This window comes from Meles meles, chromosome 2, assembly GCF_922984935.1.
Source record: "Meles meles chromosome 2, mMelMel3.1 paternal haplotype, whole genome shotgun sequence".
In the NCBI taxonomy this organism is placed as follows: domain Eukaryota; kingdom Metazoa; phylum Chordata; class Mammalia; order Carnivora; family Mustelidae; genus Meles; species Meles meles.
This window is the reverse complement of record NC_060067.1, coordinates 207,794,988-207,821,574: the sequence shown is the minus strand read 5'-3', so window position 1 is coordinate 207,821,574 and position 26,587 is coordinate 207,794,988. Positions and strand designations below refer to the sequence as shown.

General features: G+C 43.8%; 1 protein-coding gene across 1 annotated transcript in view; it reads right to left on the bottom strand.

Annotated features, from left to right (window-relative positions):
* The window catches only part of CSMD1 (CUB and Sushi multiple domains 1), a 2,021,046-nt gene that overhangs the window by 18,615 nt on the left and 1,975,844 nt on the right, over positions 1-26,587 (bottom strand). The window contains exons 55-65 of the mRNA XM_045997494.1: positions 23,136-23,324; positions 20,108-20,281; positions 18,938-19,120; positions 11,893-12,069; positions 11,198-11,377; positions 8,495-8,668; positions 8,060-8,233; positions 6,380-6,453; positions 3,380-3,491; positions 1,317-1,496; positions 7-51 (exon numbers count right to left, since the gene is read on the bottom strand). Coding sequence (XP_045853450.1) covers positions 7-51; positions 1,317-1,496; positions 3,380-3,491; positions 6,380-6,453; positions 8,060-8,233; positions 8,495-8,668; positions 11,198-11,377; positions 11,893-12,069; positions 18,938-19,120; positions 20,108-20,281; positions 23,136-23,324 — 1,662 coding nt within the window. The remainder of the gene's footprint in view (positions 1-6; positions 52-1,316; positions 1,497-3,379; positions 3,492-6,379; positions 6,454-8,059; positions 8,234-8,494; positions 8,669-11,197; positions 11,378-11,892; positions 12,070-18,937; positions 19,121-20,107; positions 20,282-23,135; positions 23,325-26,587) is intronic.

The following is a 26,587-nucleotide window of genomic DNA, read 5'->3' as shown; positions in this document are numbered from 1 at the left end:
ACAAACCTGGAGTTTTAGTAACTGTTTCATTAACTTCTCTCACTCCTTTACCTACAAGTAAAAAGACAAATTATCATTTTCAAAAACATGTATTTTTGAATAAGTCTGAAAAAATGTCAAATTGAAGCAATTTTCCTTTCTCCAGATTTCTTGAGGTTCTACAAAATATGAGTGTCATATACATATCCACTTTAAACCCCTGTATTCACAGCAGAATATCCTTCGTGTTTGTGGAAAAATGGAGATTACTGGTGCAAACCAATGCCGCTGGAAGAGGCGTTGTGTGTTACAACAGAGAGCCTTGCAAACGAGGGTGGGTGCCCTGTGCTCACTCCTGTTTGGGAAGTACTGGCCGCAAAGGGAAGATGGCCTACAAAATCGCTAAGATTTCATAACCTCTCTTAATTTTCCGAGTCCTCGCCCGAATTGATGGAAGTATGTGTCGAAAAGGAATAACACTACATCGTTTCCCTTGCGGACTGTTTGATTCCGTCTATCACGTTGGATTGAACTCAAAATCTCTGAGCCTTATGGTTCTGTGTCAGACTACAAATTACCTTTCTAAAGTTGGTTTTCTTCCATTTCTGAGAGTGAAGGGCGAGGGAAACACAAATGCCTTATGAATTCCTCATTCGATAACTATAAAGAAGCTCCAGGAAAGGAGAGCTAAAGTCATGGATTTTATCACACTCCGTAATTTTCCTTCTGCTGGTTAGTGTTCAAGGCCTGTATTATCAACGTTTGGTGGAACATCTGAGAGGTCAGCTATTGTCAAATCCAACCCTGATTCATTACTCGTATTTGCAAATGCACAAATTTGTGAGGAATTAATGCATTTTTCATGCTAATTGCTTTCATAATTTAAAGGATCAGAGCTGTGTAGAGTAGGTCCATGTAAATTCCACCAGCAAACAGCTCGTGGTTTTAAAAATAACAGGTAGTTTAGTTTATATGATATTTGCCCATTTTCATTTGAAAAATGTACATTTTCCAAAGCTATGGTGCATATTCCTGTCCTTTTAACTCATAATGCTTTTCTAGAGGCAAACAGCTTCTCTCCGTGGCTTAAAGTGTGAATAGCAAATAATACTATGTACAGTTCAGCTTCGACCGGGCCTCCGTCGTACCCAACACTGACTACGCACACGTTCACACACACAGCTCACCACATGAACACAGATTCGGCTGGGGTGACTGACATCACTTCTGTGACGCGGCTTCCCGGGGGACCTCACACCCGGAAGCTAGCCTGGTGGGCTGCGGCGCTCCTCTGGGCTCTGCAGGGATGTGCACTCCCTCCCTCACCAGTGACTTACTTTTGCAGACGGGTGATTTTCCTGTCCATTTCATATCTGCTTTACACGTCCTGTGCTCAGACCCGGCCGCGAGGAAAAATCCCGGATGGCAGGTGTACACCAGGGTGTAGCCGAAGGTGGGGAGATCGATCGCTCTCACGTCCGCGTGGGCTGGCGTCTCGGGCTGCCTGCAGGTGTGGGCTGAAACAGCACACATTCCGTTAGAGAACACCCACCGTTGTTTATGACAGACTTAGCACATGCATCTAAAGAAATAAGAAAATATGCCAAAATTTGGAAATGACTGTAAACTCAAAATTAAAACCCAAAATTCTGAATACAGAAGCTTTAAATATCCCCCAAATTCTCTGCAACATTTAAAATGCTGAACACTTGGGATTTGTCAGCTCTCTCTTCTGTCCCTCCCTCCCACCCTCCCTCTAAGTATCTCTCTGTCCTCTATCTATCTTTCTACCTATCTACCCCTCCATCCATCCAATCCCATTCTCTACATTTATGTGTGTACAATCGTGTAGAAATTTAGAAAATAAATCACAGCATTGAAATGAATCACTTCTGACATACTATTAAGATAAATAATACGTTAAGTGCCCTAAAAGACCAGTCCTATCAGCTAAACACAATGGGCACATATTTAGAAATTTGCCTTGATTTTTGTCTGATGGCAGCTAAGAAATCTGTTATTCAGTTAAATGAATAGTCAATTTTGGTAAAAACTTAATTTGTGTTTAGAAACCTAATTTGAATATTATCGATTCTTATTTCCCTGAAAATCTAATTGAGAAGTGAATAAGATTGCAATGTTTAAATCTCAAGTAACTTCTCATTCTTTATAAAGTTCATGCCTACGTCTCAAGCAAAGGACTTGACCGATGATCATAAAACAAGCTGACGATGTAAAACTTACAGATGCAATTGTTTCCAGTATCACGATATTTTGTTTCCGTAAACTTTCAGCTTACAAACAGCAGGTATTTGCAAGCTCCAAGCTGTTCAGACTCGCACATGTGTACATGTGGACCTATATGCTGTGTGTGCATGTGATATCACATAGGTAATTTGACTAGATATTAGCCATGGTAACTCGGAAGTAAATACACTTCTAATACTGAGAAATACACAAAAAATCATATCCTACATACTATTAAAATAATTTTTCATAACATTCTTTTTTTTTTTTTTTTAGGTTTAACACAGTAAGACTAAGATTCTGTATCTCACTGAATGGATAGAGGATGAAAGACTGGCTTATGGATGATTCCTATAACATTTGTTCTATTTCTCATGGTTAAGTCAAAAAATAAAATTGGATCCAGGGGCGCCTGAGTGGCTCAGTGGGTTAAAGCCTCTGCCTTCAGCTCAGGTCATGATCCCAGGGTCCTGGGATTGAGCCCCACATCGGGCTCTCTGCTCACCAGGAAGCCTGCTTCCCTTCCTCTCTCTCTGCCTGATTCTCTGCCTGCTTGTGATCTCTCTTTCTGTCAAATAAATAAATAAAATCTTTAAAAAAAAATTGGATCCAAAGTAATGATCTGAATGACCAATTCATAGAGACTTCAAGAGTAACATTTAAGATATTTCTATTAATATTGTGACATATCCCGTGTCCATTTTACCCTTCCTTCATGAGCTGTCATTCTAGAAGAATGACAACACGCATAGGAAAGCTTCCTTTCTGTGAGTGTAACTGACGGCATTCACCTGTCTTCCATCTGGGCAGGTTCTCAGACCTGAGTGTGGCCCTCTACCACCCGGAGGGCCCGCCGAGGTACAGACTGCTGTTCCTGCCCTTTGCTCCCACCTGTGCCCCAGCCCCCGAGTTCCTGATTCTGTAGGTCTTGGGGTGCGACCTGAGAATTCAAATGCTACCACACTAGCACGGGCTGCTGATGTTGCCAGTCCTAGGGAATCAAACTCTGAGAAATTCTGGTTTGGGGAATCAAAGAAGATCCAACAAACAAAAATAAGGCAGCTCCTCATTATTTCTCTGGAGGGTAAGCACCTCCTAGACGTCCGAGAATAAACAGGCCATCTCTGGCTGTGGGGGAAGAAATAACACTCACGTCTACACTCCGTCCGAATCCCACTCCAAGTTAAATTTGCGAGGCAAGTGCGGGTCGTAGAACCTTGAATGTGGTAGCCTTTCCTGCACCTGAAAAACACCGTGCTTCCAACCTGCAGAGGAAATCCAGCATTAGCTCAGGGGCAGAGCGCACAGACGCGACATAAAGCCGTCCTGCTTGGAAGAACATCCCAGGGTGCGCCACGCCAGTGGAACTTCTCACCAGCGTCGGGACTCTGTCGTTCACGTCCTACGTCAAGGCTAGGCCGCCCCACGCATGAGGAGACTCCTCTAGACACGGTGAATGGTGGCCAGTCAGGAGGAGTTTATTTGGTAATAAAAATGTTTTTTCTCTTTCCTTTCAGCCTTCCTCTCGGTTTGTGATGATGATTTTCCCCCCTTTCCCATTCTTTCCCTGCTACGCCAGTTGGTATTTATTAAATAATTACTTTTGTTAATGCTTCTGGGAGCCGGCCAACTCCTGCTCTATTTTAGGATGTCTCAAAACTCAATCTGTTCTCCTGAAGTCTCAGATACATGAGCTACTCATTGCTACCTGCGTGCCTCAAATAACTTCCCTCCAACCTTCGCAACCTAACCTCCCTCACCCCTTAAAACTCTGTATTTTGGTAAATTTCACTTCCTCTGCACATTCTCTCTCGACTTGCAAGAAGGCATCATACGTGGCTTACAACAGCATTCGGGAAGTGTCTATATGTTTATCTGCTTTCCTCACGTAATGGGACGTGCCTCGAAGGGAAGTCTGTAGTGGTCTGTAAAGATGTTTTTAAAGGATGAGTTAGGGTCATGTGTTGAAGGGAATCAAACAACTCCCCTGATCACTTACGCCCAGAACATGGGACCAAGTTGGGGGGAAGAGAAAAGGGCACAGAAATGAGCTCACAGAGAGGTGGTCTATGCCTGAAAGGCAGCTTTGTACCCTCTGCACTCGTGAGTGGGGCCAAGTCTTTTCCTAAGGCATTAATTATGAAGCCAAGTGAGTGCACAGGGGAAGAGTCTGTCTGGTCCCTGCTCTGAGGAGTCAGACCCACCGTTCATTCCTTGACCTTTGCTTTCTCATCTGCTCAGTCCTTATTTCCCTCGTTGGGATTTGGGGGGGAATAACTATGAGTCACACATGTGGTAGTAGTTGCTGCACTGAGCAGTGATGAAGGATGTCAGAAAAACAGCCATTTCTTGCCATTGGCGCCCAAAGTAGGGATCGGGATTTATATAGAAAAAAAAAATTCAAATTTATCTAAACTGCCAAGGAATAAGGGATTTGAGATTCAGAGGTGGGAAAAGGCTAATCTGTCACCTGTCAGGCTGGCCTCCACTGAATTTAATTGTCAGCATGTCACTGACCCCATCAGACCTCCTGCAAACACACTCGATCATTCGCTAGCGGAAAGACAATGGAGAGCCTCTCTCGTGGAGGGGTAGGAGGAAAAGACAGTGTCCTTCTTGGTAAAGTATCTCCTAGCAGAAGGTCCCTGGCCACTCCAGACCAATTGCTGTAAATTCACCTGGTGTTTAGAACTGATGGGACGTGGAGGGCTAGATACGAAAGGGTAGTCATTTGAATCGCACAATTAACAGCAGGACATGGGATATTCTGAGACTAAAATGGCTCACTCTGAGTGAGCATGTTTCAGAATACGGTGCAGAAGTGAACAAACAAAAAATCTGTTATATTCAAAACTTAATGTGTCTGATGAGCAAGAAAGAAAAAAAATGTTTTGAGGAGATTCCTGACTGTGTCAGGCACCTCTTGAAAAGATGGCATCTGGGTCTGTAACTTGTTAGCAAATCTTGCTTTTGGATACAATGTATCATTCTTTTGGTGTAACTTTATTTTGTTATAAGGGGCGTGTCTTCCTGTCTTAAGAGAGTCGGCAGGTATGGGCCACTGAATGGGGTCACCACAAAGGCTGACTTCACATGGGTTCCTCAGGGACAGATTTAGAAGTGCCAAAACCACTGGTGAGTTGGCAAGAGCTAACTCACGTGCAGGATTTCCCAGGAACCCCATATATGTGGCGTGACAGTTCTACATGCAGAAAGCCTTTACCTGAGGATTCAGCCGTATTTGAGACCTGATATCAAATACACCAGATTTCACTCATTAGGCACCCTTGTGCCGTTCCTTTGTAGGGTGTAAGAATGCCATCAGGAAGTATCCAATGTGTGTTAGCGCCAACCAAATGAGAATTTTAGGTTGTAGAATTTTTAGGTTTCCGCAGAGACTGGGGGAAGTGGCTGAAGAAAGAAGTCTTTTGTTCTGAATTAATGGGGTCCCTAACTTGAAAGCACTTTATATATGTAACCGGGGCTTTCAAAGCTGTGCTATCATACAGCTTGGAAGTCACTCGATCACTTTAGATGGTGGAAACATTTTATTTCAAGCTTCGTTACCTTCCATTTTTCGGTATCCCTCTAATACTACCTAAAGCGTTCATGTACTTGTGTGTGTGTGTGTGTGTGTGTGTGTGTGTGTGTGTGTTCATGTACTTTTTATTTAAAGAGTCAAATGAACATCAAAAGCGATACTGAGCATGCCGGTAATTCATACAGAGGGATCACACGGAAGAGAAACATCACAACGTAGGGCCTGCATGCATTTTCTCCAGTTTTTGACTTGAAAATGTAATACTCTTTTCCCATTATATCAGGTCACTAAGTAGGGGCTTTTTCTGTGTAGCTACTCGGTGACCAGTCACTCCGATTTGAGAATTGCTGTGTCATTTCAGCGGACAAAAAGCACCCAATTACACATACTTTCAGATAGAAATTAATATGGCAATTGATACTGTGTGAATGAAGACACACCCAACTATCCCAATTCTGACAGTTAAAACCTCAGGCAGAAATCCTCTCTGGATGTATTTGTTTCAGAAATATTCCATGAGTCAGACAGGAGGCATAAAAACACATACATATGTTCAGGTGTCACTCCTATTTTATACTTAGAGAGAAACACAGTACAATAAAAGGGGGATACCTCATATCCTCTGGAGCTATTCTGTATCCCAAAGTGTGGAGTACCGGGGTCTGGGCAGGAATTATGAGCAGGGTCTGAAGTTCACATAGGGGGAAAAAAGAGAAAGAAAGAAAAAACACAAGTACCAGATACTGTTAGTATAAGGATTCCAATATTTTTACTAAAAGGTCTTACAAAATTGAGAAAATTATATTTTGACAAATGTATGAGATTTTTGCATGAAAGTTAAAAATTAAAGTAAATTGCTATTTTCATCTTCCTTTCACACTTTAGTTATTACTCTTTGGTCCTTTACCAGATTCTAAAGTGCTCTGTGTATTATTTTCTGTATTGGAATGAATATTCTTTCCCATTTTATGGTCCAACATACTATATTGGCTGTTTACTGATACACTATCTTCAATAATTATGATCCCTTAGATTTAAGGATTCAATTAATGACCATCTCTTTTAGTCATCCATTACCTTATTGCAATTTCTTAAATTAATTTTCTTTGAGACTTCCAAACGAGAACTACATTGAATGCTTCAAAACTGAGACACATGGTAGACCCAAAGTCCCATTTTGCCCCTTCGATACATGTACGACTTGAGCAAGGAAGAGCATGGAGCTTCATTATTTGCTGCTCTCTAGCCTCCATGAAAACGTTTGTTTTCAAGAGAAGCATGGGAGGGAGGAACACCTGTCTTAGTATGGAGATAGCAAGCGTGTAGCAATGGTTTGAATGAAACAGCAGTAACGTGACTCTTATTAAAATCAAACAGCATGGGACACCTGGGTGCCTCAGTGGGTTAAAACCTCTGCCTTCAGCTCAGGTCATGATCTCAGGGTCCTGGGATCGAGTCCCGCACTGGGCTTTCTGCTCCGCAGGGAGCCTGCTTCCTTCTCTCTCTCTCTGCCTGCCTCTCTGCCTGCTTGTGATCTCTGTCAAATAAATAAATGAAATCTTAAAACAAAACAAAACAGTGCTTCAGTGAGTTTATTTCTGAACATCTTTGTTTTTAAGTAGAAATTGTCCCATTTCTTAGAATACAACCAGTAAACAAGTCTGTGGCAGTGAGGTCGGAAGAAATCTGCTCCTAGTGGAAATGAACCATTCCGGTATCTATGCCACTAATAATGTGGCTGTTGACAAATACACCTTGTATCTGAATCCTCTGCATGAGACAGAAATTTCACCTAAAAATGTGGGGTTTAGGTCACATGGAATGCGCCTTCTGACTTGCAAGGTTCATTGTCATATTCTCGGGTCACCAGAATGTACGTTCCCCAGTCCTCCCAGCACTGTTAGTGCGGGTGGCTCAGGGGGGACAGACCCGAGTACGAGAGACGGGCACTGAGGGGACAGGCACCGAGCAACAGCCAGGCTGTCTTTCCGGTGATGGATGCTCTGGAACAGTCCTAGCATCTTCAACAACACTGTCTTCCCCTGCAAGAATGCACCTGCTGCTGAGGTGGGGACACGGAAACAAGAGCACAAAGTCTGGCAGGTGTTTTAACAGCCTCCTAACTTCAACTCCAAATCTGGTCTGCACCGTTTAACCAGAGTAGCCGATGAGAGATTCAACAGAGAATGATCTATGGGAACATCGTGGGAACAACTATGGGAACAAACGATCGGATATTAGAGAGAAGGTCCATATTCCCAAGCACCCTCGGGGCCGCCCCTCAGTTCTTACCGATGCAGGTGGGCTGTGTGCCACTCCACCTGCCGTCCGCCTGGCAGGTTCTTCTGGACGACCCCACCAGTACAAAGGGAGATTTGCACTGGAAGAAGACTTCTGACTTATAGGTGAAGCTTTTGCCACTGAGTCGCGCCTCCGCAGGGGTGCCTGGGTCCCCGCAGAAGACAGCTGTGGAACACAACAAGCAGTCATCTAGTGGTCCGCGTCTCTGGTCAGGTTAACGTCTCCAACTTGTGTACTGGGCGTCCACAAAAATCTTTGGGTATCACTACTCAACCCATCAATGACTGAGGGAACTGCCTTGAGCAGGGCGGCCTCGGATGAGAGCCTCAGCCTCCCGTGGCAGGACCAGCAGTGACGGGGAGTGGATAGCGCTCATGTGGGTCCGGCACATGGGACCCCGGGAACCAGCACAGCGGGAGGACTTACGCAGGCACTGGGGAACCTCTCCTTTCCACACGCCGTGGCCTTCGCAGGAGAGGATGGCGGAGTGAGAGGGCTGGAAGCCGTCCACGCAGCTGTAACTTACGCTGGCGCCCCAGCGGAAATCCGTTCCCTCCACTTTTCCATGCAGCACATGAGGCGGCTGACCGCACATGACAGCTGTTTCCAAAGAGCAGACGAGACTGAACGTCCAGGGCTTCTGCCCCGCGGCAACCCTCAGATGACCCACCTTCTCATTCCACCCAATTACAAATGATATCTAGGTCGGGCTGTTTTCCTTCCATAAAAGGATGATTGAGGAAGACAGCAAATCAAAATACTAAAACTTTTCTCCAGCGTTTCTTCATTATTTTAGATCAAGTACAAAAAACCAAAGCCAAGCCACAGCATACCCCACTGTAAGAGAAAGCACGATTGAACGTGACCTTCTCAGTAGGTACAAGGCCAAGAGAGGAAGAGATACTCGTATTTAATGCGTGTCTTTTCATGGTGTCTCCAGAGGACAAGTCACTCATACAGAATGAGCATAACCTTCTGGATTTATGTGCATAGACAGTAAACTCCCTGTATTTTTCACATCTAAAGACAGCACATAAGATATAGAAGACATAGACTGTTGAACCATTGGCTGAGTCATTAAAAACCAGGCAGTTGCATGGTTACTGAGGTTCTGTGCTATACTCCTAGCCACGGCTGTACAACATCCCTGAGCCTGACGTTCACATTGCACGAGCCGTAGAGATGAACACGGTTCTCATGGATGATCAGCAGCTCGTGCTGGCCCCACGTGGCCCCTCCCAGTCTGGCCGTTACATTGCAGGGCCCAGGGGAACACTGTGCGTACATCTTCCTGGGAGAACCAGGAGCTTTCTGGATTTCGCCCACTCTGGAGGAGGTATGCCAGTGAGAGAAGGCAGAGAAGGGACTCAGCGGCACGTATGTCCTCACCCATGTTTTCTCCTGCATGCTCACACTCACACATCCTCATGTGAAGAAGACACAATCACACGCAGAATCACACATGCACAGCCAGCAGCTGGAAACAGGCCTTTCCAGTGCCCTTCATCTCAGGCATGTTTTCAACCAATGTTTCTGATAATGCACACAGGAGGGGGCGGGAAACACATGCTCTGGACAGGAGAAGCAAGCGGACAGTCCTGCAGGCGAGAACAGTGATGAGTCTCGTGGTTCCACACAGGGCGTGAAGGGGGGTCGAGCCTAAGACCAGTTCAGAGGGTGAGAGTGGTCTCATCTGGAAGGGCCTGGTTGGCCACAGAGGTAATAACACCCGCACTGACAGTCAGAAAGGGAAACAGAAGTTAACAAAAACACAAGACATCCCCGAGAAAGGACAACTGCATGGACCATTGTCATCAACATGCTCAGATGAGTAGAGTCCTCCTGACGCTACGCTGTGAGTTTCAGTCAACACTGTCTAGCGCCGGGTTTGCAATGGGGCCATGTTAATATGGAAGGACAGGTGACACAGTGACCCTTAACCCCAGTGGGAGGGAAACAGGGTCCCGGAACACGGCTGCCTCAGAAGGGAGAGGAAGCCATGTGCTTGAGCCCTGGGCTCTCACTGAGGCTCACACCAAGCTCTGTCCTCTTGAAACCCAAGCCTGTCTGTCTCTCGGAGCCCACTGACGACCATACCACTCTCCAGTGCCTAGCGCACGATTCCTACAGCACCATCTGTGATCCTAGGCCGATAAGGAGCCAGGTGCCACACTTGTGTTTGGGGTCAGGCCTGCTCATGTCCCAGCTCTCTCTGGGGCCCTTCTGCTCTGCTCTGGCCCAGCTGAGAAGAAAGCCTGTGTGTGTTCGCTGAGGTGCTGGCGCAGGAGTCCAAACCATGCAGACCCCTTCCTATGGACAACTTCCACTGGCCCCTCCTCTGTCACCATCAGAGCCCACCCTGCTGCTCCGTCACTCAGTCCACTAGACTGGCTTCAGCCTGCCCTGCTCTCCCTGGAAAGTCCAACCACTCGAGTCATAAATGTTCTCATACTACCTCCATATTCCTGTGGCGGGTTCGGTCCCAGTGGCTGGACTCCTCAGAACACCATGGGACTTACGTTCTCGGCCATTATTTGATGACCAGCTTCTTTGTTTAAGCTGACTTGAAAGTCCTATATTCACAGTTCCCCATCATCTCTGCTGTAAGCCCTAACAGAGCTGGGGTTAACATGTGTATCAGGAGAGAGGAACATGTGCATATTCAAAACAGACTTAGGGGCACCTGGGTGGCTCAGTCAGTTAAGCATCTGCCTTCAGCTCAGGTCATGATCCAAAGGGTCCTGGGATCAAGTCCCATGTCAGGCTCCTTACACAGTGGGGAGCCTGCTTCTTCCTCTCCCCTCTTGATGTGCTCTCTCTCTCTCTCTCTCAAATAAACAAAATCTTACACACACACACACAAGAATTAGAAGTAGTGTGCTTGTCATCTGAGTCCCAATGCCTCCTGTCTCTGATTTGTGCCCTGACCCTTTACTAACTCTGCAACTCGCTTTTCCCATCTCTAAAACTGAGATTACCATATTAAGAAAATGAAGTGATTTTTGTTTGCAAATGAGCTTACAGGAACTCCTAGCATACAGAGGGACTATAAAAATGCTTGCGGATGCTGCAAATGTAACTCAGTAAACAATTCCATGTGCGTAAGACCAAGAACGTGATGGCGCACACCTTTGCAGACGGGCTTGCTGCTGTTCCACGTACTGTCTTTGGTACAGCGGATGGTGGATGATGTGACGGGCTCCATGAGGTAGCCGGGATCGCACTGGTAGCTCACTGTCTTGTTGAAGGTGAAATCCGTCCCAAACTGGATGCCATTTGCCAGGGTGCCTGGGTCCCCACAGCTTATAACTAATGAGCAGAAGACGACCAAACAAGCATTAGAAAATACAAAATTACCATTAAATGAATTAGTCATAGTTTCTGTTCAAGTTATTCCCCTTAAGATGCAATTCAACATGATTGAGCAGAAAATTGTTACAGGAACACCATCCTCTGACGACGCTCCTGACCGGCTGTCAGGAGACCGTGTGTTTGGAATGTGATCAGAGAATTGAATGTTTTCCTTAGTTTCCTGGGAAATAAATGGTCTACTGAGAGGATAAACCGTGACATTTTCTTTGGACCCAGCTTTACAATGTCCAACCAAACTGGCCATTGAACAGAGCTTCAGCCATGTAGATGAGAAAGTGAAGAAAGAGCTCCAAATATCTAATAAATCGTCATCATATCAAACATGTGTATATCCTCTTATCCTCTGTGTATTAAAAAAAAGCAATAAAATACTTTAAAAAATAAATGAATCTTTCTCAGTCAAGTAGATATCATGGTCACGGCCTTGAGCGTCCCTGACAGTGACCACTAACCTGTGCAGTCAGGGGCTGTGCCCGTCCAGGTCCCGTTGGCCGTGCAGTGCCGCGTCATGAGCCCTGAGGTCTTGTAGCCTTCCCAGCAGGCGTAGATGACCGAGCTGGAGAACAGGATGCCGTCGCTGCTGACAATCATGCCGTTGGTGGGCGTGCCCGGATTTCCGCAGGACACAGCTATGGGGGCAAGGACACAGAGAGAGTGAGCTGCTACCAAAACGACAAAGGCCAGAGAACCAAAGCTCATCAGTGTAGCAGATGACATATTTGTTATTTTAAATGGGCTCTATTACTATGGAACATGTCTAATATGCATTTTAGTTTATGACTCATGCCATTATTTTCTCGAGTTACAAATGTGAAAGTTATATTGTCAAACTATTCCTCCTAAAGTACATTATTCGAAACAAATTAAAAGGTGAATTAAAGCATTGAAAATTCACTGCCTTGCTACTTTTGAGATGTAGCATGTTTATAATACCAAAAAAAATGAGGATTTTTTAAAAGGATCTATATAGTATTAGCGACTCAGAAGGGCCTCCTTCATGTAGGAGCTGGTGTATTTTCTTTAATTCTGGACACATCAGGTCATACTTCACAACTGTTGGATAATTCCTGTTGGAACACGAGGGATGCCTGAGGAATATGAATTATGCCTAAACTGCCTGGTAAGTGGTCTCCTCGTCGCTCCCCCTCTAATGGCTGCTGTGCTAATTGGCGTTGGCATGGCTCTGCTCTCCGCTTCTCTCCAGATGAAATAATGCCACACACGGGCAGTGAGACGCCGGCTGACGACAGGCAGGCCAACAGCTCCAAACTCCACACATGTCCCTTGCACATTCCTCAATCAGCAAAGCAAACTGAGCAGCTTGTGGGCGTGTATCAAGGTGATGATTTTAACCCAGAACAAGGGTATTTTTTTTTTTTTTGCCTTTTGTACTCAAGTCTATTTATCACAGAATCTTAAGTTTTTCTCCCACACAATGTGCCGCTGGCAGTCAGAGAAAGAATGTGACCTTTGGCTGGATTTTAATAATGGGAATGTGTCCTGAGACCATTTCTGAGAATGACCAAATATTTACAAATGCTGTTGCCTCTCTCATGGTTCCACTCTCAAACTCAGCCTTGAGAACAAAGATAGACTCTTTTTAGAAGTACAGAAGGAAACAGACTATGAAATGTGCATAGCATAGAACTGTCATGTAACAGACATTTAGGGACTCGCCCACCATATGACGCCGACCCTCAGTTCGGACAAGATCCTATCTGACGAGCACAAAGCATGTGTGCTGGGGCTTCTCCACCTGCACCCGCAGCAGACAGAGCCACTCCAAGACAACCCTTTCTCCTTGAGGGACCTGCTGTGAACTTACAACCGTTCCTTGCACAGATCTTTCTGCAGTTTCCTGGCTGTCATTGAAATGAGATCTATTTACCAATCATGAAGCAGATGACACTTAACATTCTCTAAAGTTCAAAAGTTCTGCTATGCCTGTAATATCAATTGAAATGTCATATTGCAAACACACCAAGAGGTTGGACTCTCCAAGACAATTATTCATTCAACAAACACTGATTTATCATTTAGTACATGATGGTTATTGGGTAGATGTACTAACAGAAAGCCTGGCATGGCAGAGAATTGTATTGATCTAATTCATAATTTAGCAAACCAACAAGACAACCGTGTTCTTGTATTTTATTCTAATCATATCTGCTATTAAAATCTGTGTAGCAATTTTTAAAAGTCACCTGTAAAGGATAATGCTAAAATGAGACAGAGATTGGTGGACATATTCAACTTAATTTATAGACTTGTACGCTGTCAGTAAGATAATACACCATCATGATGATGCCATCTTAATGTTTAGAAAGTCGCTCAAATACTATATTCTACAAAATCAAATTCATGGTTAACTTTTTTTCCCCCGATAGGGACACTTTCACTGATGGTTATGCCATGAAGATGAAGACTAGAAATCAGCCTCAGTATGTCTGTGTCCATATTAATGCCATCACAATGTAGGAGGACCTCCTGAAGGAAAACGGGAGCTTACATTTATAGTCAGCAGAAGGGAAACAAGATTCTTTATAAGTAAAAAGTTAAAACTCTTTAAATACTTCCTTTCTTTCCAAGTACATTTGGTTAACATGACTCCTTCCAGTAAAAGATCATTTTCTTTACTTGATTTATAGTAAAAGGCCACTACACTCTTGCCGAATCTACTTCCTGGCTATAGACACCAACCCTTCACCTCACATGCTGTATTTCCATCATGGCTTTTAAGTTGAGCTAAAGAGCTTTGGTATGAGTCTTGGCTCCCACAACTTCAGTGAATGTGAATGACCAAGCTCTTGACATGTAGCGTCTTCACTGTAAAATGGGTATAATAAAGGTGATTGCTCTCGGTTGTTGTAAGATTAAACACACTGTGTGCAAAATGCCTTGAAGGCAATCTGGGATCTTAGCAGAAGTACAGGTACACGTGGCAGCTGGTGTGTTGTCATTTTCGTTATAATCACTGTCATCACACATCTATTACCTGTATGAGATGTAGGCTTTATCACAGTGTCATGGGAAAGAGGATTAAGAGTTGCATAAGGCAACTAAAACCTATGATATATTTAAGTAGTTTCCTAAGATCTATTCATTTGGAAAGTTCAGTCAATGAATCTATAATTAAAAGACTGGACTGCTAACAAAGGAAACATGATTGAAATCATGGAAATGTATTAGAAATACAAGCTCTTTGATGATTAAGAGTTTTTAGAATATTTTTATTTTGTGTTTTATGAAAGCTTCTTTTCTTTTTACCATTTATTCAAGTGTCCCATCAGGTTCTAAGGCTTTTGGTAGATTCAGAAAAGGTGATTTATCAGGAGAGAGACGTTCTCAGTGGGCTGAATACATGGCCACAGCCATCATTAAGTGGAAATGAAAAAGTCACTGAATATCTCCTTTTCTATAGATAATAATATGTGCACCCCAAATCCACACCTATGATAACAAGTGAGAAAAAAACAGAAAGCTACAGATTGTCCAAAAAGTTTTAAAGATGTGCATTGGGGGGGCGCCTGGGTGGCTCAGTGGTTTAAGCCTCTGCCTTCGGCATGGGTCATGATCCCAGGGTCCTGGGATCGAGCCCCACATCGGGCTCTCTGCTTAGTGGGGAGCCTGCTTCCTCCTCTCTCTGCCTGCCTCTCTGCCTACTTGTGATCTCTCTCCCTCTCTGTCAAATAAATAAATAAATTCTTAAAAAAAAAAAAAAAGATGTGCATTGGGGGGTGTGTAGGATTATGTATATATCCCTTCCTGTCATTTGTTGTTATAGTGAGAGTCAGTTATAATATTATTTACTCAAATTCCCATGATTTCTATACAATGCAGGTTTGGAGGTAGTCAATTTTGTCAGGAATAGCATAACTATTTGAGAATAGCAAAAGTATTTGAGAAATGCTTGCCATATTGAAACATTTCTGCTTCTTTCTGTACACAGATTTTAATGGCTAAGTTTCTAAGTATTTTATAAGAAACACTTGAATTTCTAACTTTAGATAAACCAAATGCTACTCTAAAAATACTTGTATAGTCTGAATTAGGTGTATTATGAAGTGAAATCCAATTAAGCTCTCCTAATCAAATAAATGAATTCACTTGTTTTGCTGGAATAGAACCCAAGGTGTTATATCACAGCACCAAAGTGAGATTTCTGCAGAAAGACATCACTCACTCTCAGCTGTTCTAATTTTTTTTCACCTTTTAAATGTGCAAAGTAAAGGGCTTTTTATATCAGTAAACCTGACATAGAATGTACAGACCCAAGGGAATGACCATTCTTAATAGAATATCAATGTATTTAAATGAGGTTTGTTCTACTTTTAGGAGCTATATTTTCCCAACAAATTTAGTAAACTTTGTTTGTGGGGGGCAGGTGTGGAGGGGCAGAGAGAGAGGTAGAGAGAGAATCCTAAGCAGGCTCCCAGCATGGAGCCCAACATGGGGCTCGAGCTCACAGACTTGAGCTCATGACCTGAGCCAAAATCAAGAGTTGGTTGCTTAACCAACTGAGCCACACAGACACCCCAATTTGGTTAACTTTTAACCAATAATTTTTCAACCATCTTTCTGCTCCATTCTTTCTTTCTTTTTTTTCTTCTAGAACTCCAATTAAAAGTATGTTGAACTATTTGATATTATCCCATAGGATAGCATTGTTTTTTCTTCTTCTTCCTTTCTGTTTTCAGGTTGAATAATTTTCATTGATCTGTCTTCATTTTAACTGACCCTTCTGCCATTTTTAATCAGCTAAGCTCATCTACAAACGTTTTTATATCAGATACTGTATTTTTTCAATTCCAGAGTTTCCATGTGATTGTGTTTTTTATTATTTTCATTTCTTTTGAGATTCCTTATCTGTTTACAACTCTAACTTCAGTGTGTGAAGATATTTTAAATAGCTTCTTCAAGTCCTTATGCATTATTTTCAACATTTGGTTCATCTCAAGATTGTATTCTCAGGATAAGATTCTAATTTTATTGTCTGTTTTGTTTGTTTATTTGTTTGTCTGACTATGAGTAATATTGTTATGAGGTCTGCACATGTAGTAATTTTTTATTATAGCCAGACATTGTGAACAAAATATTGCCTAGATTTGTCATTCCTTCAAAAGATGCTGGGATTTTTCTGGTGGACTTTTAAATTAGTTGTAGGTCTTTGGGGTCCTGCCATCAGTTTCATTCTCTGTTAGAGGATATCTATTCAGACTTAATCCTAACATGTTTTTGCTCTTAGTTCTAGCATGTTCCATTTATTTTAGGGGAGTGGTACATATTCATAATGCATGAAGTTTTCTGGGCATCTGTGAAATGTCCTAAGCACACAGTGAGAGCTCTAACTGGCCAGATGTCCAAAGTTTCTCAATAGGGTATGACCTCTAATATCATGGGTCCACTCTCAGCTCTGCAGCAAAAGTCATTGCATCACTTGCATCACTGGGTCTCACTCATGCTTGTCTGTCTGGTCCTCAGACAGTGAATGCTCACCAGACTTACAGGGCTGTCCCAGTCTCAGATGGCCCTTCTCAGATTCCCTGTTCTGCAAGTTCTATTTCAGTATCCTAGAATAATTTCTACTGCATCACCTCACCAAGCTATACCATACCACCTGGGTTCCACTTTCCAACTGCACAACAAGAAAAATACACAGAATAATGGGGGGATTATGGGATCACCTCCCTGATTTCTCCTATGCACTATCTGTTGTTTAATAAGATAATTGTCTCACATATTTTGTTGATTTATAATTGTCCTCTGTAAGAAGGCTAGCCTGTTGTCATTCAACATGTCATAGAGTGAAGTGGAGCTCTTATTTAATTTTCACAATATTTAAATATATTCTGGACCAACAATTCCCAGGTATAGTAAAGAATGAAAAGGTTAGATGGGGTGTAAATGTAGGTTACAAAAGTCACGTATAACTTTGAGGTACCATATGATAGAATAGAAAACACTCTGTTTTTAGTGAGAAAGAGATGCTATCATGCAAATTTTAATATGCAAACTCTAAAAAAGGGGAGGAAACTGAGAAAATTGTGTCTGAGCAAGAAAAAGTCTAGTAATTTAGAGTCCCATATTCCAGGCAAGAAAAGGTATCATTCTGCAACTCACAGCGGCAGGCGGCATCCCACCACCACTATTCAGTCACGTATGAGTTCAGTCAACTTCTTTAGGGCCTAATATTAAGATTTGTACTAACCTGATTGTCAGGATGTGATTCAGAATCAAAAATTACCTTGGATTATTATATATACGTATATCTCTATGTAGGTGTAGAGAGCGCCAAGATAATTTTCCACTCAGATGAGAATACAGACATCCATACATAGGCATAATGTGTATAAGATATGTATTTATTTTTTCATATATATGATTATATTATTTATATATGATTTTATGAGATTAAAAAATGTAGTCGATACAATATAGTTAGATCATACACATGTGTTATTTTCTATTCTGCATAATACATATAACAAAGTGAGAGATAGACAGGTACAAGTAGAGAATAAAGAAAGTAAAGATTAAGAAGGTTGATTTATATTTCTGGTATTGATATGACATGACTTTATTCAAGTTGGTCAACTTACATAGAAAATGTTTCAGATATGTAAAAATGGATATTTATGTATGTGATACAGTGAGTGCTGTGAAATGTGTAAGCCTGATGATTTACAGACCCGTATCCTGGGGCAAATCATACATTATATGTTAATAAAAATAATTAATAAACTATAAAAAATGGATATTTATCTTCTGTAAACATTTAGGCTCAAACAGTAAGTAATTGAGAAGTGTGTATGCTAAATATTTCTAACATTTAAGTCTTACGTATCTGCATTCTAAATCAGTTCCTTTGTGGACACTAAACAAATTCATGGTATCACATCACACCTTTGCTTAAGGTGAGCATTTCTAATACACAACACAGTAAGTTATTCATGGTCTTTTACTGTTATCACTGAGGTATCCCACCATGTCCTCTTATGCCTCTCAAATATTAAAATAAAATATATTTGGTCTAAAATATACAGAGTATCACCCTAGGATCTTTGATGATGCAGTGTTTTTGGCAAGGGCCACCAACAGCCTGGAAATAACAGGGGGAGCGAGGCATATCCCAGCCTGCAGAAATTCCCATCAGCGATTTACACTGCTCTGTTCACTGTTCCTTCTTCTCAGCTATGCACTACCTGCAGCCACGAAACACCACCACACCGTGTAGAGGTTATTATTAGACCAGAAATCTCTTCTAGGTTATGAACATTCAAAAGTTAAGGATCTGTGTTAGATGATCTTTTGAATAGTGAGGCTATCTCCATGTACCCAGTCATGAGTTGTGATGATTCTCTTGTACATTTTGAGGGAAAGTAGTTTAGTGATACAAAGGTTCAGTGTCTAGGATTTCTGTAGAACAGTACCCCTCATTTTAGAAAGAAATACATGGTTCCAACTGCAAAGGTTGAGCTCGCGACTTGAAGTACTCACCTTCACACACGGGCTGCAGTCCTGACCACGAGCCATTGAGCAAACACGTCCGCTCAGGAGAGCCCCTCAGCTGGTAGCCCATTTCACAGGAGAAGCGGAGAAGGCTCTTGGCCTTGAGTTCATCTCCAAGCCGGGACCCATGTGCTGGGGTCCCAGGATCGCCACAAAATCCAGGGTCGTTTCCTATTGAACAGAAACACAAATGGTGAAACACAATGTTGGTAGACAAGTTTGTAACAGAGCTGTTATGTTTAAAGAGAATGAGAAGTTATTTATTTATTTTTATTTTTTTATTTGTGAGAGAGAGAACTCATGTGTGCCCGAGCTGGGAGGGGGTGGTCTGGAGGGGCAGAGGGAGAGAATCTTCAAGCAGACTCCCTGCTAAGCATGGAGCCCAATGAGGGGCTTTTGGTGGGCCTTGATCCCATGACCTGTGAGATCACGACCTGAGAGGGAGCCCAGGGTCAGCCACTCAGCCAACCGAGCCACACAGCCCCCCAGAATGAAAAGTTATTTACATGTGTTACAGTCACACTGCATTCTGGAAATCTTGTGAGAAAGACTTTCTTTATCATAGCACAAAAGTGAGAAACATGAAAAAATCGTTCCTGCATAACTAAATACAACCTAGCTTATCAAAATTCATCGACGACAGAAAACTGACCCTCTCTGGAAGAAACAAGATTCTGGGAATAATAAACACAGGCTTCCATTGCATCAGTATAGATAATAAAAGGGAAACCGGGTTAAAGTGTATTGGGGAATAGAAAATCCCATGAGAGAAGTCTTGATTCCTCTCAATTACATCCAGGTTGCTGATTCACTGAGTTTAATTTATTTAAGAACTATTCATGAAAAAATTAAGATTTTTTTTTGAAGGGCCCTCCTGAGACAGGAAAGATGTGGAGGAAATGAGAGGAGGCACAGACAAGGGACCAAGAAGGGACAGGGAGAAACTGAGTGAAAGGAGGCCGGCCTCTCAGCCAGGGCAATGAACTCCCAGGGCTCCCACGGGAGGGGTGTGAAGCAACTGGAGCTCCACAGTGTTGATGACGATGAAGACGGCCACGGAGAACACTGATGTATGTGGCTGGACAAGGAAAAATAACTTCAAATAACTGTGATGCCCTACAGCCTGACAAGTCATTATCCACCGGCGTCACTCCTCACCCGTGCAGTGGGGGAGCGTTCCACTCCAGTGACTGTCCTCTTGACAAACTCGGGTGCCGTTGCCTACAAGGTCCCGACTCCCTTTGCACGTGTAGTGGACTATGGCACCGTATGTGAACAGTTCTCCAGTCAGGATAGCATTGGCAGGAACCCCTGGGTGGCCGCATGATATGGCTGAAGGAAAAGTTAAAACAAATGAGTACGTCAGGCTTGTAGAACTGCTTTACCTTGTAGGTCTCGCACACAGACACCCATACACACATCACCTATTAATGAAAAGCAGCTAAACATACTGGCAAATTCCTGCAGTGCCCTGTGGATAACCAACATCGTTTTCCAGGAGACTCCCTTCAGATGTTCTCCTTGGATAGTCATGTGTTACTGAGGACAAGCCGAGGGTCTGTCGGGGATCTCTGTTTTTGTTTCGCTTTCTTCTATCTTGAGGTGGTTTTGCTTAAGATAGAATCATACAGCTAGGCTTTCATAGAGAAAGTCCCTCTACCTACGTTTTTTCCATTTGTTCTTAACTGTAATCCAAAAAAGCAGTATGATATACAAAGTCAGAAATTGCATCGAGTCATGAAAACCATTTCCATTATCTCTTGAGCTAATATGACAATTATCTACTTGCTGGGCTCAAAACTCCATATCTGCTTATTCTTGCATTCGTGGATCTATGATGACCCGTCTTAACAATTTTTCTTTGAGCATATGGCAGTTTAAAATGTTTAAGTAATAATAATAAATAATAAATAAGTGATTACATTTTTCCTCAAGTTATCTCCCTATTCCCATTCGTTTCCTTAAAATGATGCCAAATCAGGCTTATAATCAAATCATAAGTTATCTTTCAAAGAGGAAATTCTGGAATCGAGATTAATGTAGGACAGTGAAGATTTGTCTCTTTTTCTATGAAGTCCCAAATTGGGTTTAACCATGGACAAATGTTGCTCTATGTGCAAACAGCTGACTGCATTCAGGCCACCAACACATTATTCAAAGGCCACTGGTTTAACAGCCCAGAGCACTTGTATTGGTCACTGTTAGCCCCAAAGTGATCTCAACCAGGGAGGTACGGGTAGAAGGTGGAAAGGCACTGAGAATCCCAGTGAGTCACATTAGCCCTTAACGCTGATCCAGTCTTACACGGGCATCCACTCATCGGTGAACAAGACTTTACCTAGACAGAGTCCCAAAAGGAGGCTAACTAGAGCCAAGTCAATAAGCAATTGGTAAACGGCCAGTTCCAGCTCAAATTAATAGAGGGGAAAAAATCTGTGAAACCATAACCACAAAATCAGAGGTGAAGCTTGGCTGCTCTAGAACGCGTACAAGCAAAGGGCTCCTCTGAGAACCAGTATTCCCAGATGCGTGGTGATTCCAAGTGTTAATGAGCCCGAGGGGCGGGAACCAGTCACCCAGGAGAATGAGAGTCACTTACAGCCTAGTTCCTGGAGACTTGGAGCACACTGGGATCATTACAAAAACTAATGGGAGTCTCACATCAGCCCAGAACGATGCAAAAGAAATGTTTGGGGAGACAAAGAAAGAAAAACTAATTTCTCTGAAAAATTCCCACGTGTGAAGGCCTAGAAAACCAGAAAGCAGAAAAATTCGATGAACATTTTAATACATTTACAGATGAGTTTTTTGTCATATGGGGCTGTGCATTTGCTTTTGAAAGAGTCACTCTTTCTCCATAGAAATTAATTATGTTGTTATAATTTGAGACCAGTGTCTATGTAGATTGGGAGGGGTTATGAGGGACACTGAATCACAGAGAAAAAAGGAGTCTCCAGGACTAATTTATTCTGAAAATGTACCAATACTGCTGTAATTCCAAGAGGTCAGATAATCACTTTTTTTTTCAGTAAATTCAATTTAATAGGTAGTTGTCATTCCCCACATTCTTGATGCACACAAAATGAATACAAAGATGATAACATTTTGTTTTTCGGGATTGTTTTGTTTCTGAATGATTTTTAAAAGGCCAGGGAGAGTCACCCCTTTCCCTAAACTGTCAGATGTTGTAATAGGTGAAGCCTTCAAGCTAAAGGACAAAGTGCTTTTTCAAGTTGAAAGAAGGTAAGCCTAGAGCTAGTAGTTGGGGAAAAGTGTATTCTTGTTAAACTGCATGGTCTAAAAGACTGATGTGTTTTGAGGGGGGCCAGAGTGATGATGTATAATTTGTCTGCCCAGAATAGGACCTCCATTCTTCAGGGTAATCTGCCTTCCTCTTCTGCAATCATATGGATCAGGAGGAAGATACTGGCGAGATACTGTCTTCTCTGTTGTATTAACCCTTGGTACCAGAACTGCTCACCAGACCTGTATTAGGTCCCTCAGGTTAACTCGACCCTTCTGGCCATAGATTCTAGGTCAACAGACAGACACTCCCTACAAGAGCCCTTTGCCAATATTTCTTTTTTTTTTTTTTTTTAAAGATTTTGTTTGTTTATTTGACAGAGAGAGATACAAGTAAGCAGAGAGGCAGGCAGAGAGAGTGAGAGGGAAACAGGCTCCCTGCCCAGCAGAGAGCCCGATGCGGGACTCGATCCCAGGACCCTGAGATCATGACCTGAGCCGAAGGCAGCGGCCTAAACCACTGAGCCACCCAGGCGCCCCCTTTGCCAATATTTCTAAATCTGGGTCCAGACAAAGTGAAGCTGAGAGGGGCAAGGTGTTGAGGTCACTGGCCGCCATGTTTGAGCCGTGTAGGGTAAGCGTGTCTGCCAGGTTCGAGTAGAGGACAAGCTGTAACAAGCAGAGACAAACTCAGGAGGGGTCCAAGTGCTGCCCAAGACACCCGGGGCCATTTATCTCTGAAGCCAGGTAGGAGAACATGCCAGTGTCCCCTCTCCTTTGTGACCCTTAAACTAGTTTGAGTTGTAATTTGTGATTTCTGGCTAGTTGATAAAGATATCATATAACTTTTATACCTTGTAAAGACTTAAAATGTTGTTGTCGTTGCTCTCTTAGTAGTCTTATGGGCTCTGAGGCACAAGAATCCAAAATAACCCGCACTTACCCAAACACTTGGGTAGAGAACGATCCCATAGGCCATTAGCCATGCAGGTTAAGGCAGAAGACCCCAACAGGTAAAACCCCTTCTTGCAATGGTACATGACACTCATTCCATATTCAAAGCTCTCAGGGAAATTCTGTTGCCCGTGACGAATGGCATTTTCCACAAAGCCTGGATCCGAGCAGTTCACCACTAGAGGGGAAAAAAGTAGACATCATTTAGCTGCACTCAGAAACAAAAGAGATCTGCGGAAAGGGCCGCTCCTCGCTCATCAGGGCAGACAGTTTGTAAGTGGACCGCATCGGAGCGATGGCTGTCATCGGACTGTCCTCCCTCCACATTCTACTTCCTGCTCTCGGCCACCATTCTTCAAAAAACTGTCCGGCGGTCTCTCTGCTACCCTGGCAATGTTAAGGACGTGAGGCTTATTTCCTCTACTTATTTCTCAATGTAAAGTCTGAAATGTGTTTCCCTGGTTCAGGTTTTATGCTATAAAAATGTTGAACTAGAACCCGTTCAAGTTCCTCTCTTTGCCGTATTTTTCCTGGGGTGGGGTGGTATTTAAGGCCTTCTGTAGCAGGGTCTTAATCACCCCATGGATTAATTAATGCTTCAGTATGTGTGCGGAGAGTCATTTCTGCTGCTTGAGGCATGCAGATAAAATGACAATTCTCCCATCCACCCTCAATAGAAATGGAAATCAAGCTGGCCTCTGATGGAAGCCTCTTCCTCCTTTCGAGAGGGCTGGCAGAGGAAGGGTCCGCTGTGGCACGGGGACATGCTCTGGTTAATCTGAATGGCACTCTATAGCCTGAATGTGTCCTGGCTTCTGGGAGGGAATTAGCAATGCGCTTTTGCAGGTGCAGAGGAACAGAAAGAACCCCTGATTATCTCGTGCTTCGACCCCCACACCAGTGAATGACACAGCTGCTGGGAAAGCTGCACTCTCTCCAGATACTTCTGGCTCAGAAAGGGGCCGTTCAGCTGATTCTCAGGCAGTCACAGCAAGTCACAGGGTCCCAGCGGCCCCGGGAAAACCCTTTACCCTATCTGTGCATTTGATTTCCTCTTTGTAGTGAGGAGGAAGGTGTGGGGCAGGAGGGAGGATTACAAAGACCCCTTTTAGTGCTGGGAAATAGTATTCTGTGCTTTTCGGAACAACTCTGAGCTTACAGAAGAAAGACTCAAGTTCTTTTGAGCCAAAACAAAAAAATGTTTATGGAGCACAGACAGATAATTGTAAGGCTCCCTAATGCATTACATCCACAATAAAACGATCATCAAACCCACTGAAATAGCAGGAATTCCCCACCTGGAGAACATCTAGTGCCCTTGAATGATTGATTCTCATATTCTCAAAAAACAACTGCCTGGGTGGGTTCTGGCACTTGGCCTTGTGTGTCCTGCCCAGGAGATGGATACGGCCCCCTAGTGTTACACTTTCTGAGGCAGCAAAGTGTCTCCTGGACCTGCGTGCTGAAGACAGCGTCTGTTGTGTCTGTGCTTATGCTCCTCTCGGGACACCTTCCAGAACGCAGTGTCAGAGCCTTCCACCGTGAGGGCAGAGGTGACCTGCAGGGATGGTACTGAGCTGGTTCTCAGACGCTTCTGCCCAGGTGAACAGCAGAGTCCCAGCCCTGCAGGGGACTCTGCATGGCCCTGTTGAGCTCCTGCATTTCTTTCTTTGTACTTTAATGGTTTGCCCTAGCGAATCCTGTGGTGGGTGAGAAGGAGGAGATGCACAAAGCAAGGGCCATCATGGGTTCGTAGCTTGAAAGAAGGATCCAGCTGGAGATGAGAACATGGAGCAGAGGGAGTCTGCTGCACAGAGGTCCAGCCGCACCCTTCTCTCTGCAGCCCGTGGGAGGCAATGTGCTCTGAGCTCCTCCGTGGTCAGAGGAAGAGGGTTACGATAGCTGGTCTTCTGCCTGGCTGCTCGGAAACCCTGGGCTGGGGTCTCCTTGGTGGCTCCTCTTGCCCCTGGCAAGGAGAGGTGCATCCCCGGCACGAACACCCTCATTGTCTGCGGCCCCTCCGGGATCATAGGTCACACAGAACTTCCTGGAAGGAACGATGGAGCGCGGAGTTCCAGGCGTCTCCCTGTCCTTCACCTAGTCCAACCCCTTAAATGAGTAGCAGTGACGATGCTCGACAGTGATCAACAGCCCACGAGCGCCAATGGGGAAAGCCAAACCCTTTCTCGGGTCAGAAGACTGTGTCTACACAGTCCCTACATCTGCCTGTTTTATTTTTTTTTCAACCTTGTCCTATCAGATCAGTTCCATGCAGCGGCGGTCAGACACATCCACCTGGATCCCTTTGCTTTCACTGTGGAGGCTTGGCCAGGAGATCGGCTGTAGCTCTCTGCTGGGGGCAGGAGTAACCTGATTTATTTGTCTGCTACCGCGGGCCCTCTGAGCATCAGTGTTGTGTCGTGTGTGGGGGTGTCGTATCGTGTGTGGGTGTGCCCACTGCTTTTTTTTTGTTCAGGGGGGAGCGTACCTCCTGCTGGAAGTCTTAGCTTCCAATTTTAACTTATGGGCTATGTACGGAGCCTCTTCTCTACATACACTCCGTACTCTTGGAGAAGTTTTCTTTAAAAACACTCAAGCTAGGGGCACCTGGGTGGTTCAGTCGGTTAAGCATCTGCCTTCAGCTCAGGTCATGATTTTAGGGTCCTGGGAACTGCCTCGAATCAGGGTTCCTGTTTGTGGCAGCTGGTTTCTCCCTTTCCTCCCCTCTCCCGCCCTCTCTCTCTCAAATAAGCCAACAAAACCTTTAAAAAAATACTCATGCTGACAAATAGAGATAAAAACATTTTACACCCTCTGACTTGCACTTTTAAAAATATATTCCTTGTTAAAGTTTCCTGAGTACTAATTGTCCGTTTTATCTCATATTGGCCTAAATCTGCTCGTGCGTGTTTTCGGCGCTGTCCTGTGGAATGATTCTTACACAGCTGCAGTCGGTCACAGCTAATCCACAAACGCTCTAGTCTGATCATCGAGTGTGTGGATAATCTGACTAATGAAACAGGAGAACGCCAGTTTTTGAAATGCGATTTGCTAATTTTTGGATCTGATTTACTCTGCACTCAGTCTCTAGGAGGGATTCTCTTTCCTTTGGCATGGTGCACCCTGTGGGGCACCACAAACACTCCAACTCCGGGCCCGGTTCCACCCCGTCCAGCTCGGTCCCTGCTGCACACCATCTCATTAGACACCAGCGTCATTCACCGGCTCGAGCTTGCCCCGCTCTGCTCTGTCATCAGGCCCTGGGATCAGCACCTGACCCAGGTCCTCAGTTCTGTGTGTGACTCAAAGCAACAACCGTGTTTTCATGGAAAAGCTCTTTGGCGACGAGGGGAAATGACAGAACTCAGTCCCAGGTACTCTCTCCAGCTTTGGAAAAATAGAAATTAGGCCACTCATTTCTGACGGGTTGTGGAAATGTCA